The sequence below is a fragment of the Acartia tonsa genome, chromosome 5, assembly GCF_053477335.1.
Source record: "Acartia tonsa isolate MP-2025a chromosome 5, ASM5347733v1, whole genome shotgun sequence".
In the NCBI taxonomy this organism is placed as follows: Eukaryota; Metazoa; Arthropoda; class Copepoda; order Calanoida; family Acartiidae; genus Acartia; species Acartia tonsa.
In genome coordinates this window covers 12,172,630-12,189,746 of record NC_137264.1, presented here as the reverse complement: position 1 = coordinate 12,189,746, position 17,117 = coordinate 12,172,630, and the positions used below count along the sequence as shown (strand labels likewise).

The 17,117-nt window shown below is 33.1% G+C and overlaps 1 protein-coding gene across 2 annotated transcripts; it reads right to left on the bottom strand.

The window, feature by feature from the left end:
• Positions 1 to 8,210: 8,210 nt before the first annotated feature.
• LOC145318774 (fatty acid-binding protein, brain-like) lies at positions 8,211 to 14,441 on the bottom strand. 2 transcript variants are annotated; one of them, XM_080160314.1, is made up of 7 exons: positions 14,328 to 14,441; positions 13,082 to 13,142; positions 11,891 to 11,991; positions 11,183 to 11,310; positions 9,134 to 9,238; positions 8,628 to 8,706; positions 8,420 to 8,558 (listed from the first exon to the last, which is right to left on the bottom strand). In XM_080160314.1, the coding sequence occupies exons 1-6, from the start codon at positions 14,353 to 14,355 to the stop codon at positions 8,641 to 8,643; spliced, it is 489 nt and encodes a 162-aa protein (XP_080016440.1). In that variant the 5' UTR covers positions 14,356 to 14,441; the 3' UTR covers positions 8,420 to 8,558; positions 8,628 to 8,640. The 2 variants fall into 2 exon arrangements, with proteins under 2 accessions (XP_080016438.1, XP_080016440.1); XM_080160312.1 differs by having other exon boundaries at positions 8,211 to 8,706.
• Positions 14,442 to 17,117: the final 2,676 nt, after the last annotated feature.

Sequence of the window (17,117 nt, the reverse complement as noted above, 5' to 3'; positions counted from 1 at the left end):
AATTCTTGGAATTTTAGGCATTTTTACCACAAAACTTCAAATTGCAATATCTGGCAAGAAGGAGCAGCTAAGATTTAATCTCCAACGGATTCTGACCACCACTGTACCCTATTTGAAGGCCCTGCTGTCCGTTTCTTTCGAGATTTTTTTTAATCTAAAGTTTTGTTAAGGAGACCTGTGGTTACTTAAAACTTTACATATGTATACATAAAAAGCTTATTTGAAAAGAAAGCAGGTAGAAGGGAGAGGAGATGGGAAGGGAGGGGAGGGGGGTTGATGAGGGTTACTAAAAAAAATAATGTCAGAAGGACAAGCTTAAGATAGGCTTTCATTAAAAGTTAGGGATGCCTAAATAAATTAAGGTATTCTTTAATATATGAGAAAGCAGGTAATATTTCTTTCTTCTCTTACAGCTTTGACAACCAATGAATAGATAATAGATATATAAGATCTAGATGGTCTGTCTGAAATCAAATTCTATCCTATTTCTAGCGGCTACGCCCCTAGAGGCCTCTAGAGGCACTTGAGGAGGAGAGAGTCAAATTTAATAATTCAATTTCTTATTTTAGATTTTAAATATTTTTTTGTGCCCCCGCCCCCCCTCCTCATTTTTAATATATAAATATTTAAAAATATTTTTTTAAATTTTTTTTCTTTTGGGGGGGGAATTTTCCATTTTTTAGGGGGGTTAGGGGTGTCCCACCCCCAAGAAAAAAATTATAAACCTTCCTGAGAAGCTACCCTGTTAAGAAGAACCCGATCGGTTCAGCGGTTAGCGAGATCCTTCGGTACAAACATACAAACATACAAACACACAAACACACAGACAAACATCCTGTTACTTTATCATCTATAATCAATAATACAAAGTAGTACGATGTCTCTCTGTCCCTCCGTGCGTCCGTCTAAAGCTTAAGATCTCGGTAACCACTGAACTGATGGGATTCTACTCTTCAGGGTTTATAACTATTGGTCCTGTGGTGGTTTTAAGCTATTTTCTTGGGGGGTGGAACACCCCCAACCCCCAAAAAACAAAAAAATCCCCTCCCCCTTTTTTTTTTTTTTTGCTGAAGATTTCCTTAGTTCTTTATTTTTTTTTGTAGAAGATTTCCTTGGTCCTTTTGTTTTGAAGGAGATTTCCTTGGTCCTTTACAATTTTTGCCTTAATTTTTTTTTATCACCTCTTGGGGCAAAGCTAGTACATAATACAAAGTAGCTTGATGTCTGTCTGTCTGTCTGTCCATCCGTCCGCCTGAAGCTTAAGATCTTGGTAACCACTGAACCATTTGGATTCTACTCTTCAGGGTATATACCTATTGGTCCTGTGGTGGTTTTAAGCTATTTTCTTGGGGGGTGGGACACCCCCAATCCCCCCAAAAATGAAAAATCCCCCCCCCCAATTTTTTTCTGTTTTTTCTTTTTTTTGCAGGAGATTTCCTAGGTCATTTTTTTCCCCTTTATTTTTCAGGAGATTTCCTTGGTCCTTTTTGTTTTTTTTTGATGAAGATTTCCTTGGTCCTTTTACAAATTTCGGCAAAATTTTTTTTTGATCACCTCTTGGGGCACAGCCCCTAGAGGCTAAGGGCTAAGCCGCTTGTAAGGATATAAAGTAGTAAGCGTTTTTTGTCTGTCCTGAAGGATCTCCCTAACCGCTGAACCAATATTGTTCCCCTTTACAGTGAAGCCTCTTTCAGGTTCTTGGAACTTTTAAAACTATTTTTGGGGAGGGTGTCCTCACCCCCCTCCCCCCCAAAAATGATTTTTTACTCTTTTGAAACTCAAATTTAATGTAATGTTGTCAACTTTTCCGCCTCCAACCTTTAGTGCCCCTACAGTTTTCTAGGGCGTAGCCGCTAGTCTATAATACAAAGTAGAATGATGTCTGTCCTCCATTTTTTCTTGCATAGGTGAACTATTTTCCACAATTACTTTTTTTTTCTTGCATAGGTGCATAGACATCCAAGTGGGGGGGAAGGGAGCGATTATACCCCCCCCCATTTAAAATTTACCCCTACCCTGGAGGTGCCGCAGGAACCCCAACAATTTTTGGGGGGGGGGGTAAATACCCCCCCAAAATAAAAATCTTTAACAAAAAAAATTTTTTTGCGCCCCCCCAAAAAAGCTTGGAAGCCCCTGCGTAGGTGAACTATTTTTCCATATTTTTTTTTTTTTTTTTACGAATTTCACCTTAACTTATTTTATCATCTTTTGGGGCAAAGCCCCTAGAGGCTAGGGGTGAAGCCGCTAGTTATACATATAAAGGGGTTCCTATAAGACAAACACTTTTGTTCATTTAAAAAAATTTTTTTCATCCATTTTCAATTTTTTTTTCAGGAGTGGTGTGATCTATAACTCCCCACCTATAAAAAATTTGTTCAATATTTTTTTTCTTTTTTTATATCTTTCGGGGGATAAGTGACCTCCCATACCCCCTCAAAATTTAAAGAAAAACATATTTTCTTTTATTTTCAAATTTGGAGGGGGTGGGGTGACCTCTCACACCCCCCTAAAAATATTTCTGTGGGTCAAATTTTTCGTTCTTTAATTTTAATTTTTGGGGGTGAGTGACCTCCTACACCCCCTTAGAATTTAAAAAAAAAAAAATTTTTCCCATTAGTAAAGCTACTATATAATTCACTTGGTCTGTCTGTCAGTCAGTCCGTAATGTTATGGGAGAAATGTGATTTTCTCAGCTCCTATTCAAGATGCCCATCTAATCTTTACATTTTGATATTTGAAATATAAAATTTACATAAAGATTAACATTTTCTGAAAAAATTGTTTTTCTAGCTTCAAAAATAGGAAAATGACAGCCTTTTGAATTCTTACGTAAAAAAGGACCTAAAAACAAAGGTTATTAAATAAAAGGGTGAGTTAGCGAAAATTTACTCTGACTCACTTATAGTAGGAAATTTATTATCAAACAGGGGACATGCACAAAATTTTTTTGCCCTCTAGCTTTAATAGGAGGTGAGATAATGGGCCCAACTGTTAAGGGTTAAGTTTCACAAATTATGGGGCATCTAGTTCTATTATATCTATTGGTTAATTATACTGTCGCGATAGCCTGATATCTAGTTGCCGAATGTGTACGCAGTTTCCTGAGTGTTTCCTCATCCTAGCTCAATATTTACTACTAGCTAAAAAAGCTTCAAACTTCAAAAAAAAATCTAAATTCAAAAAATTCAAATTTATAATGTATAAATCGTTTATACATTCAAATTTTGATTTTTTAAGGGAAGTTTGAAGATTTGTAGCTAGTAGTAAATATTGAGCTAGGATGAGAAAACACCCAGGAAACTGCGTACACTTTCGGCAACTAGATATCAGGCTATCACTGTCGCACTACTGTACTTTCTTAAAACGTAAGATATTTTTTGGTTATTTTCTAAAACAGCGAATTGTTCTTTTAGCTTGAATTCAAAAAAAAATTATTTTGGGTTTTATTAATTTTCAATTTAAGTTTCTATTCAAGTCCAACATACATCCTATCTTTGTTATGCATAATTTAAAAGATGTAAGATTTATAAAGAAAGATCTAAAATTTTTTTTGTACAGAGTGATTTCTTTTCTTGGTACAGGCACCACATGAAATATAGATAAATCACATGACTCATAATCAAATATTTGAAATGGAAAAAGTGCTGAACCTTTGATCCTTTTTTGTTAAATTGAATGAACAACTATGGCGATGTGAAAATTAAATTCTACAAAGAGTTATATTTATAACTTATTACAATGAGTATGATTTAAGTTCTATATGATTCTATAAGATTTTTTTCTATTGTATTAAAGTTTAATTTAATCCACAAAATTTTTTGTTAAAAAAATATATCAAATTGTTAGGCTAAGAAACAATTTTATTCATTATTTTTTTTAATAAATTAACGACACCCTTAGGTAACCCTAGGTGGAGAATTATATGAAAAGGGAGGATTTATAAGGCTGGGGCATCATAAAGGGAGAGGGGTTTATGATAGGGATTCCTAAATCTTTTACTTAAAAGATAGGAAGAGTTTTTATTAATCAGCCAAAAAATCTCTAAAGTAGTAAAAACAAGATTAAGATTAAGGGAAAAAATGTAGAATACTTAAAATAGAATATACAGCCTCATTCATGATAATTTTTAACGCCTCTAAGTCTAATGAAACTTTGCTAATGAAAATTTTCTTATATAACCCCAATTGAAAGAACACTAAGGGACGGGGGGAGAAGGGGAATGGTGGTGAGTGTTATGGCGGCTATTCATTGGGGGGGAATCGTTTGAAAAGGGTAGATGTGGGGGGTACCTTATATTGATATGATAGGTTTATGTAAGGTTAAAGTATTCCTATCAAAATCTTTACCTAAGCTTGACATTACTAAATTTAAGGGTAGACTATCTCCCCTAAACTAAAGTAAGGCTAAAGATACCCTTATTTTTAAGGGGTCCCTAATAAACCGTTTGTGATTAGCTTTATTATATCTATTTATATAAAACTACGCATATAAAATTTTCTTTATCCTAAATATTTGAAAAAAAATTTACAATTTTTCTGAAAATTGATTTAACCCTTTTTTAACTCCCTATTTTCTTTATTCAAAATTAACATATAATGTCAGTTTGTATCCATAAGTAAGGGAGGGGATCAAATATTTAATAAGAGTCTCAGACTTGGGGTACTGGCTTAAAGGGAATGTGCAAGAATTCAGCAGGTTCTTCCTGACTTTGGGTACTAGCACATCAATGCCCCGCTAACTAGCTGAGTTAGTTTTGAAAATAGCAGACAACAAAATTTGTTATTAGTAACTGGTTTTAACAATTATTTTTCCCAAGAAAATGTCATTTCATGTATAGAAACTCTACTGTGATATTTATGTATTAAACAATCTAAGAACCCCTTGAATTTAGGTGGCATTTAAAAATATATGAAGTTCTAAACACGATTTTTCTAGTGATTAATTACAGAATATTTCTACATTGTGATGTACTGGTAATTTAATTTTCAAGTTAATGATTTTTTTCTTAGAACTAACTTTGTTCTAAATTATATTACCATAATCCCTTTACAATTTTTGTCAAATTTTCTGGATAAATCTGGTTTTCATTGCTTTTCAGCGAAAACTCTTATATTGAATTAATTGCCCATTGTCCCCTCCCTTACTCCCTGCATAAGATTCATGCCAACGGATGGACCGATTAGGTTCTTCTTTACAGTGTTGATTCTTATTGGGAAGGTTTATAGCTATTTTGATGGCGGTTGACTCTTTGGTCAACTTGACCTCCCCTCAATTTCCCCATAAGGCCTCTAGGAGCGTAGCAACTAGTACATACTATTATTTATAGGGACAGGTTTAAGGCTATTGACGGTTACAACTTAAACTAAGAAATATATTTTTTATATATCATATTAATTAATATATATTAACTAAATAATTGCAAATATTTTATGTAATGCTTCGCCTAAGCACCTAGGGGCTAAGCCCCATAAGAGAAGAAATCGAGAAAAATTGCACAACATGTTACTTTATTACAAATAAAATTGGGGAAGGGTCATTAATAAAAATAGCTAAAAACCACCACAGGACCATTATCTATACATATATTTCCTGAGGAGCACAACCTTGTCTGTCCAGCGTTTGCCGCTATTTTAAGCTTCATTATTCTTTGCATTATAGATGACAAATGACTGACAGACAGACAGACTAACCGAATAACTTTGCTTCTTAAAAGGCAGACAGAGAGAGAGAGAGAGAGGGTTACAATGGGCTGTTTATTACACAAAGTCTTATAATAACGTTTTCTTATTCGTTGGCTTAACAACACCGGGGAGTTTTACTGAATTTTGATTGGTTTATCAAGTTGTGTGTTCAAACATTTCAACCACAAATTTTAATCTTCATAAGGGGTAATTTAGTGTGTCTTCAATGGAGATGTACATCATCAATTTATAGGCCATTGTCTTATCCCTTTAGATCCCTGATAAAAGGGGTTTTTGATAAGGCCAAAATAAATGTAATGGGAAATGTTGTAAAATATTTGTTGTTTATATTCATGAAAGTTATTAAAAATAAACAGAGCACCTACTCAAATTCACGGAGCTAAAGGATATTTTCATTTTTAATCGAGATTAAATACGGTCATAACACAAAAAAAATGTAAAGAAAAAATTAGAAAGTTTATAAAGTTATTAATTACGCTTGCCATAAATGCCAGTAGTAGGTAATATTTTTTCCAGTATGGCTTGGAAACCTGTTAATATCTGCTGGATTAGAACCGGTTCTCAGCCATAGTGGAAAATTATGTATTGTACTACTTTCCACGAATATTGAAATCAAAATTATAAAATTTAAACCAGTTTTTAATCTTCATTTTTCATTTTGATATCCGTGGAAAGCTAACTATAATATGATGCGATAAATAACTATTAGCATCTCTAGTGTGATAGAGTGTTGTACAGTCTCAAACCCGACACCTTCTTGACAGCACAAAAACACTGTTTAATTTATGCGATTAAAAATTGTGAATTTTAAAAAATCCGCAAAAAATATCCCTTCTCCCCCGTGCCTTAACTGGAAATTGTTTTTATATCCATGCAAACACGAAAAAATGATAAAATTAGATTTCAAAATATTTTCAATACATTTTTTTATTCTCCATTAACATAAATGCATCTTTTTTTTATGGAGGAGCATAGCTGCTCTATAACTTTACTAGTGGCTGCGCCCCTAGCGTCTAGGCAGGAATATGTTATAACCAACAAGCAAAATAAATCTTAAATAATATTTGGGGGGCAAATGGAGAGGTCGTCAATTTTACGATGTGTTGCCCCCCAACGACAGCTGAAAAACATGTATAGGTTTCGTAAATTTTTCCCGGATTAATTTCGTTATTGGTATAAGCTGGCATCTAGGAGCTATGTATTCAAAGGGAAGCTCTTTATGATGCCTATAAAATATGACCAATAATAGGCCAATACACAAACTAAATTACCAATGGCAGGCCAGTATACATTTGAATTCACCAATACGGTAGGCTGATATGACGTCATTTTTATATGCACTATAAAAAGCTTTTTTCAAACTAGTAAGGAAAGTAGGAAAATAGCCTAAAACCAAACGAAGATATAAGAATTAAATAGAGTAAAACCTTCTAAGGACCTAAAAGAAGCTTTATTGTAAAGGAGAATCATATATATCGGTTCAGTAGTTATGGAAATCGTAAGCTACAGACAAAAAAAAATCCTTACTACTTTATATAATAGGATTACAGTAATTGCATCTTGTCCTCTAAAATACAAAGTAGATGACTGTATGCCCGTCCGTCCGGATGTTGCTTAAGATCTTGATAACCGCTGAGCCGATAGGGAAAAAAAGAATCGATGATGATTGGTAATAGTCCTAAAATGACTTTTTTCAATTTTGAACTTAAGAATTCTATCTGTTAACGCCCACTCTCTCATTTAGAAAAAATCCCCTTGAGGCTAGGACCATGGCAACTATCTTTTGTAAGTAACAAGAGATCTAGCTAACCGATACGGTTCTCTTTTTAAAACTCGATTTGAAAGTGAAGGGTCGACTCCTCCCACCTCCCATTCCGTCAAGTGTCCCAAGAGGCCTCTAGGGGCATAACCGCTTGTATAATATAAAGAACTAGTATAGAAGAGGTATAATTACATCTTCTATTACTTACCAGCAGAACGGATCACAAATTTTCGCACCTACCCAGCAGGAAAACATTTTGCGATTAAATTCGCAAAATTCGTAAATTTCGTAAATTTCGTAAAATTCATAAAATTTGTAAAAAAAAAAATGGTTTTTTTTTGTTTTTGGGGGGGTTGGGGGTGTCCCACCCCCAAAGAAAATAGCTTAAAACCACCGCAGGACCAATAGGTATATACCCTGAAGAGTAGAATCCATTCGGTTCAGTGGTTACCGAGATCTTAAGCTTCAGACGGACAGACATCGTTCTACTTTGTATTATAGATTACGGCTTTTGCTTAAGATTTTTAAAACCTTTAAGACGATTAATTTCCTCATTTTAGGGAAATTTTATATGGGATGGATTTTCAGCTAATTTATTTTAAAATTTATGTTACGGGATAGTTTTAGAAAAAATTGCTATATGATTTCTGTATTATACTTCACCTTCCTTTCAAATAAAATATTATTGCGTCGCTACTAATTAATAAGATTGTCCTTTTCCCATCAAAATATGATAATAAAAAATATAAAATTTAAAATTTATTTTTTATAAAAATCATTGAGTACAAAAAAACATCTAAAAATATTTTTATTTTATTTTTCAGTAAGCAATATATTGTTAAAAATTTATTATTAGAAAGGAGTCATTTTGTCAGGGATCTTACGGGATAAGACAATGAACGATAAATAGATCACCGAATGATGATTTAAAATTATTGGTTGAAAAGTTTGGGCACTTCTAATTTGGAAAAACCATTCAAAAAACAAGAAAAGTATCCAAGTTTTTTATCAAACAATAAGATAACAACTTTGGGTACCATTCTAATAATTTACAGTCAAATGTCTCATCCCTCCCTCTATATTTAGTTCAATCAAAAAAACTATTTAATTCTCTAAAAAAAACTTCTAATATTTATATTGTTAAAAGGGATTATTTTGTTCAATCATCATCAGTAATTATTCCTCAATTCTTTCAAAAACTCTGACAGCCTTGACATCGGTTCCATCGATAGTGTTGGTCACCTGGAAAAGAGATAACGTAGAGCAGGGAGATAAAGGGATAAGACAATAGCTGATAAATGGATGCTTATTCCCGATGATAATACACAAAATTACCCATTCTGTAGATTTAAATTAGTGATTGTAACGTTTGGTGCACCCAACTTAATGAACCAGCCAATCAAAATTGAACGCAACATATATAGGTAACGTATTATTTAAAAAAAAAAACATTTAAAGTGCCACTAAAGGCCTATAGGGGCGTAGCCGCTAAAATATGATAAGTTAATTCAGATGTTAAATTTCTTAGAATAAAGTTAGTTTTCTAAAAATTTTATCATCAAATAATTTCATTGAGAATTTCGTCAATAGTATCTTGTATATAACAAAAAGTAAATAAAAAATGGGGTCAGATGGACCTTCTATGTAGATATATTATGTCTATTGTCACCTGTACAGTTTTGCCGCCGTTCAGGAACTGGTGGACAATCCTGTTGACGGGTCCATCTGCAGGCTTGGCAACCGTTACCAGCTTGTTGCCATCCAGGCTGGTCACCTAGACACATTTAATTTTTGAATAAAAGAACATTTGTCTTTAGATCTTTAAACTAGGGTTGGGCCGGATACTTTTTTGACCGGATACCAGATATCCGGCTGATTTCTAATGCTGGTTATCCGGTATTCGGCCGGCTGGATATCTAGCCAACGTTTGATATCCGGCAAATTACCAGATACCCGGACGGATAACCGCCATTAGAAATCAGCCAGATATCCGTTTTCAAGATAGTTTCAATATCCGGCATCCGGCCGAATATTAAAAATGGCCGGATATCCGGTCCAACCCTACCTTAAACACAGTATTGTGGAAATTATTATGCAACTTATTTATGTCTATAAATTTTGATATAATTATGTTGTTATTGTTGTAGTAGTCATACAAAGAAATCCCTATATAAAAGTAACAGGATGTCTCTCTGTACCATGCAAACTCCTTAACCAATTCAATTCTCAATAATAATTTAGATTACCATAGGTCCAGGAAAGGTTTATAACTATTATTAAGGGAGGGTACCACCATTCTCCCAAGAGAAATCTACCCTAGAAAGAAATTACCTCCTAAGATTTTCAGAAAACTTTAATTTTTTCCCTTTTTTAACATAAAGGGAAGATAATTTAAAATAATTGTTGTTAAAATCAAAGCTTTTCTATAATTAGGGTCGGTCCGTCATTAACGGATAGATCTTTTCGTTAATTTAGGCATGTTAGAATTGTCCTATCGATTTTAAACTCTGCATGATGGTTCCTATAGGAGTTAGGTACGAGATAGAAAGCAAAGCAACTCTATAATCGTTACCAGAAAGTCCATACGTTCAATTTAAACATGTTGCTTTTTAACAACAAATTTTTATGTGATAAAATTAAAAGATTGGTCGGATTTTTGGAATACTGATTCCTAGGACAACAAAGTACATTGTTATAAGCAAAGCATCTCTATGATGAAGTCCTAATGTACGCATGTCCTTAAACAATATCCTGTATTTAAGCAGTTATTCAACAGATGTACTTACAATTTTGTTTTATACGACTTTAATACATTTATTTTCTGATTATTAAGTTCTGACACTCTACTCAAGTGTTAATGATCGTTTGTCCTACCGATTCAGAGCTTTCCTTACTTACCCCTGTAAAAGATCTCCCATCTGGAGTGTCCCTTTGTCTCTTCTGTCTAGAATTAATTATATCCTTACCCCTGTGAAAGATCTCCCATCTGGAGTGTCCCTTTGTCTCTCCTGTCTAGAATTAATTATCCTTACTTACCCCTGTAAAATATCTTCCATCTGGAGTGTCCCTTTGTCTCTTCTGTCTAGAATTAATTATATCCTTACCCCTGTGAAAGATCTCCCATCTGGAGTGTCCCTTTGTCTTTCCTGTCTAGAATTAATAATCCTTACTTACCCCTGTAAGAGATCTACCATCTGGAGTGTCCCTTTGTCTCTTCTGTCCAGAATTAATTATATCCTTACTAGGGTTGGGCCGGATATCCGGTGTGGCCGGATATCCGGCCATTTTCAATATCCGGCCGGATACCGGATATTGAAACTATCCGGCCGGATATCCGGCTCTATAATTTTTTATACTTTACACCAAAAATCTCTGCTTTTTAAAATCTTAAATGGCTATAATTTTCTTATTATTGAAGCTAGAAGAACATTTTTTCTGAATAAGTTTAACTTTATGTAAATTTATATAAGAATTTTGAACTTATTTTTACTACTTTAATATCTGGTAATTTGGCCGGTTATCCGGCCGGATATCCGGTAATTTGGCCGGATAACCGGATATTATATCCTTACTTACCCCTGTAAAAGATCTACCATCTGGAGTGTCCCTTTGTCTCTTCTGTCCAGAATTAATTATATCCTTACTTACCCCTGTAAAAGATCTTCCATCTGGAGTGTCCCTTTGTCTCTTCTGTCTAGAATTAATTATCCTTACTTACCCCTGTAAAAGATCTACCATCTGGAGTGTCCCGTTTTCTCTCCTCTCCCAGGTAGAATGTTCCATAATGAGATTTAAATGTTGTTATTGTGTTCATAGTCACCTCGCCATCTGCCTTTTGTCCAACCTCTGAAATTGAATTCATGAATCATGTAAAGATTTCATCATATTTTTAAAGTAGCTCTTCTCCTCTTTCTATCCCCTGTTGAGGGCTCTAACCCTGTAGGGACAATTTCCTAACCCTCCGGTTTAATCAATAACATTTACCTATGAGGCTAAAATCAACTAACCGTATGAAACTGATAAAGTACCTAATCTACTAATTGCTATTTTGTAGAATGGGAACAATTCCAAATTTTACTTTTTTTCTCAGTAGAGTAGTTAAAATGTTAAAGTCTATTTAGTATTGCAAAATGAAATTATTTTTGAAGGCTTTCTACTAAAATTGTAAAATTAAGGCAGCTTTTCTTCAGGAATCTAAAGGTATAAGACAATGGCCGATAAATAGATGTACATCCTCAATGTTGATACACAAAATTACCCCTTCTGTTACAACTAGTGGTTGAAATAATTAAACAAACAAATAGATAAAATTATCAAATAGTCTCCAAGGTTGTTAAGCCAACGAATAAGGAAACGTTATTATAAGACTTTGGGGACTACTGTGTAATAAACAGCCCAATGTCCTCCCCCCCCCCCTGAATCTTACCAATTATAGGGTAGAGGGTGCAGGCTATCTGTCGTTGAAACCAACCAATCCCAATCTCGTACATGTAGTCGGACCATCCCTCACTTGTCGTCAACTGAAATCTAACAAAACAAGGATGACAACATCCATAAGTAGATAAGCTCTAAAAAGATAGGCCAAACAAATATTAACACTTGTAGAGTGTCAGAAGTTAGAACAGAAAAATCAGAATATAAATGTATAGAATTTGAAACAAATTTGATGAAAAACTGCTTAAATACATAATAACATTGTCCTAGGAATAAGTATTCCAAAAATCAGATCAATAGGATTATTATATCACATGAAAATTTGTTGTTAAAAAGTTTAAAATCAACATGTTTGAAATTAACGTTGGAACTTTTTGGTAACGATTATAGAGTTGCTACACTTCCTAAATCGTATACTAACTGTAATAGGAATCATCATACAAAGTTTGAAATTGATAATTATAACATGTCTAAATAACCGAAATTAACAACCCTAATATAGAAAAGCTTCGCTTTTAATAACATCATAAGTAGCAAAGCACAAAAAAATCATAGATGGAAATACGGCCATGAGTTTTTCAGAGTATTTAAGAGAATATAAATATATTGAAGAAAATAAAAACGAAACCTTTCTTACATATTTTTAGATTTTTTGTTTTGAAGCATGACTGATCGACCTACGGACAAAGTAAATTACATAATGGATGCAAAATGATATTAGGAATCTTCACAAAAAATTCAGCCGTCTATCTGGGATAGCAGCTGAGAAAAATAGTTTTTCTCGAATTTATATCCAATATCTAGCTAAAATGCAGGACATTGCTAGTTTGCAACAAATCAATCACTATTAAATAAAATTATCCTCCGTTTATAACCAACGGTGGTTATAAAACTTTGGGTACGTGTAAGACTAGTAGCGTAGCATTAGAGTAATACACTAGAGGGAGAAAGGGTTAATACACTGTATCTCCCCATCGCAATCGTCTTGTGCAACCTTCTTATTGGGTCATTGAAAATCAACCAATGGTATCGCTTATATTAACACAGCTAAGTAGCAGAAAATCATTTAGAAGCAGACGAAAAAGGTCTTTGATATATAAAGGAAGGTAGTTGTCTGTATATACATCTATACTATAGATCTGTTAGCGTAGCTACTCTGCAGAAAAAAAACCAAAAGTTTCACCTGCCCAACATATAAGAAGGTAGTTGCTGTCCATTTTGAGCGGAAGTCATCCCGCACAGAGCTGAACAAATTTAAGATCAACTGAAAATTGATTACCCATTTCTTGCCTAATTTCCAAAGTTGTATAACAGATAACCCAACCATTGCAAAAGCAATTTTCAGCTACTCCGGTCAAAGGGAAAAGCAAAATAATGTATAAACGATTGATACATTATACATTTATAATTTAAATTTTTTTTGGAAGTTTGAAGCTTTTTTAGCCAGGAGTAAATGTTGAGAAAGGATGAGGGTGCTATGTACACAATCGGAAACTAGAATTCAGCTGACCACATTTAAAATGATATTTTTGTAGGGGGAGGTATCGAGTACCCATATCTTTTTTATTTATTAATAGATTATTTTGTGGGGAATTTTCATATCTAAGGAAGTATATCAACCAGGAGAAATCGACCCTAGAAATTTTTTTCCTTCTCAAGTGCCAATAGATAGATACCTCTTATCCATATATATATAAAGTAGTAAGTTTTTTATCTGAATATTTCAATAAATACTAAACTGATATCGTTCTCCTTTTTTGGGAAGCTTCACATAGGTCCCGGGATAGTTTAAGGCTATTTTATTAATTGAATTTAAGTCTTGAGATGGTTTCAGGCTATTTAACTCCTTTCATACCCCTTTTGAATGCAGAGCGTAGCAGCTAGTATACAAGGATGACAATATCCATAAAAGCGAAGTTCTGAAACGGTATGACAGATGAACATTAACTCTTGTAGAGTGTCAGAACTAAATATACAAAATAAGAATATATAAGTTTTGACAAAATTATACGTTAAGTTGCAAAATTTCTTAAATACAGAATTCTGTTGAAGGACATACTGACATATTTAGGACTTGATTATAGAGATGCTTGGCTCATAATATTGTATCTTATTGTAAATGGAATCAGTAATCCAAAAATCAGATCAATCGGATGATTTTATCACATAAAAAATTGTTGTTAAAAAAGTTACAAAAACAACATGTTTAAAATGGACGTACGGACATTCTGGTAATGATTATATAGTTGCTACGCTTTCTAAATTGTACCTAACTATTGCAGAAATCATCATGCAAAGTTTGAAATCGATAGGACAATTCTAACATGCCTAAATTAACAAAAAAAAGCTATCCGTCACGGAAGTACGGACCGACCTTAATTATAGAAAATTTTCGTTTTTAAAAATATTGATAAATAGAAAGTACATACCAACAGTCAAAATTAAAATCCTTATCATGATGTGAAGATGTTTTCTGTGTAAGAATTCTCAACCAACTGAATTTAAAAATATTTTCAAATGATTCAAAACAACTTTCATCACAGTCATTGCTCTTGGGCTTTTGGTCAGGGATCTTAAAGGATAAGACAATGGACGATAAATCAATGTAAATCCTTGAGTATGTAATACAAAAATACGCCTTTTGTAGATCAAAATTATTAATTAAACAATTTGGACACAACTAGTTATAAACTAACTAATCATGATTTAGTAATAGTAGACAAGGAATAAGCAAATTAATGTTCCTCTTACTATATAGTATCTGTATATTCAGCTTTCAAATATCTAAGAAAGAAGTTTTATCTTTCATTTCCTTGTCCCTCAATCCTTGAATTAAGAAAACATGGCAATTTATTTACAGGGATCGAAAGAGATCTGTCAATAGCCGATAAATTATCCCTAATGTAGATTACAATTAGTGGTTTAAACGTTTGTACACTCAACCTTATGAATCAACCAATCATAATTCAATATAAGTCCACAAAGTTGTTAAGCCATCAAATAAGAAAGCATTATCATTAAGTATAATAAACATCCAAATGTTCCCTTCCTCCCTGATATAACTATCATTAGTTTTCTTTAATCCTTTTCATTGCTCCGTCTTTTTAAAAGCGAAGCTTTTCTATAATCGTAGTCTGTACGTCTGCAAGTAGCGGATGGTTGTTATCGTTCATTTAGGCATGTAGCAACTCTATTATTGTTACTAGAAAGTCCATTTAAATTTTTTAGGTAACGATGTTTTGTTCTGTTTTAACGTTTGTCTTACCTACCCCAGGTCCTGTCTTATTTTAGAGCTTCGCTTTTTAAGATGTTGTCCTTGTTTCCTGTACTTTTTATAATAGGGAAGCTTTAGTTTCACTCAGGGAGGGAGGGGGGGGGGGGGACATTGGGTTGTTTATTACACTAGTCTTAAAATTTTTAACAACTTCGAGAACTTTACTTAAATTTGATAGTTGGTTTATAAGGTTGAAAAATAACCCCCTCCCCACTCTCAAAAAATTCCTTTTTCTTCATTAAACATTAAAGGGAATTTGTTGGATAGGTCAGAAAAATATTTCATTACAACCCTAGGACATTCATAACCCTTCTCTGAAAAGTACAGCCCATTCGGATCATCTATATCCAAAATTTTAAGCTTCAGACAACAAAAAATATTTTGCATTTCTACATGCCTCATCTTATTTTTTGGGAGGAGGGGGGTTGATACCCCCCCCCCCTTTTCCCAACAACTCTCCCTCGTGCCACTGTATGTATAACTCTAAATAAACAAATTAATTTTGAGGTTTTACTAGTTAATTTGATGGAAAAATATATTTTTTTCTAAAAGTTGTATTATATGTAGTTTATAATTTTGCCGCAAGGCGTCTCAAATAATGTTTTTATTGGTTGCACATGTCATATTAAAATTATTTGAAGATATATTATTCTTAAAATACATTTTCACTGTGTGAAACAATATTAAAATACAATTATAAATCATAAAAATTTATAATATTACTTTAAGTGATAAATATTTGTTTTTAGGTTTAAATTATACATGAAAATCACACTATTAAGGTACAGATCTTAAGCTACAGACAAAAAACCTTCTACTTTATATAATTAATTTAATTATACTAGCGGCTTCGCCCTAATAAAAGTAGAATTTTCTGGAGTCCTGTTAACGCAGGATAATAAATATAACACAGGAAACTATAATTAATAATAGTCATTTTATTTTTTATAGTATTTGGATTGGTTGGTTTATTTAGTTGAAAAGCCAGACATTTCAATTTAAAGAAGGGATAATTTTGTGAATTATCATTGGGGATGTACATCAATTTATCAACTATTGTCTTATCCATTTAGAACCCTGTCTGTATGTCTAAAAAAAGGCAAATAACTTTAATTTTTAGGTTTACTAGTGTATGTATGAAAACTATTTTCAGTGACCGAAATCAAGTATTCCGAGAATGTACGCAAATTCAAAGGGTACTTAAGAGCAAAGAAACACAACAATACTCATTTTAATCCCCTCCCTTCCTTATTTGGTTGGTTCCAAACTAGGTGTGTCCAAACTTTTCAACCAATAGTTTTGATCTACAGAAGTGGCAATTTTGTGAATCAAAACTGTAGTTAAAGACATTCATTTTGTAATAAACTAACGATACCTTTATAGTAATGGTTTGTTGTCTTATAGAATATGGCTTGGTTGGTTTATTAAGTTGAGGTTTCAACCACTAATTTTAATCTACAGAAGGTTTAATTTTGTGTATCATCATTGGGGATGTACATCAATTTATCATCCATTGTCTTATCCCTTAAGATCCCTGCATATTGTGGATGTATAAAACTGTCACAAAATGACTCTAGGACCAACTTATAAAGTGTACATTTGTTCACTCGTAACTTGTAAGAAGACAAAATCCTTTTTATCTTTAGTGGAACCCACCCGCTCTTTGTTATATTAATTAAAATGTATCTCCCTATCTTGGTCCTTTTTTTTTAAATGTGGGGGGGGAGGTTGTTTTGAACCAACCAATCATAATTAAATAACAGATTTTTACCCATTAAATAAGAAAAAACTTTGGGTACCAGCTTGTGATGTACTCCCTTAAAATTGCCTTGTATTTAGTTTACAGTTTAAAAGGGTGGTTTATAAAAAATCAAATTAGTGTTTAAAGGAAAATGTTTTTTGTTGGTAAAGACGTGAAAAAAGAAAGTAAAAATGAGAAGGTGTG

Coding starts and splice junctions, on each gene's coding strand:
- LOC145318774 (XM_080160312.1), bottom strand. CDS start 14,355: ATGATAAGGATTTTAATTTTGACTGTTG. Junction 11,992..13,081: donor CCTTCTTATATGTTGGGCAG/GTGAAACTTTTG, acceptor TTGTTTTGTTAG/ATTTCAGTTGACGACAAGTG. Junction 11,311..11,890: donor CACCCTCTACCCTATAATTG/GTAAGATTCAGG, acceptor ATTCAATTTCAG/AGGTTGGACAAAAGGCAGAT.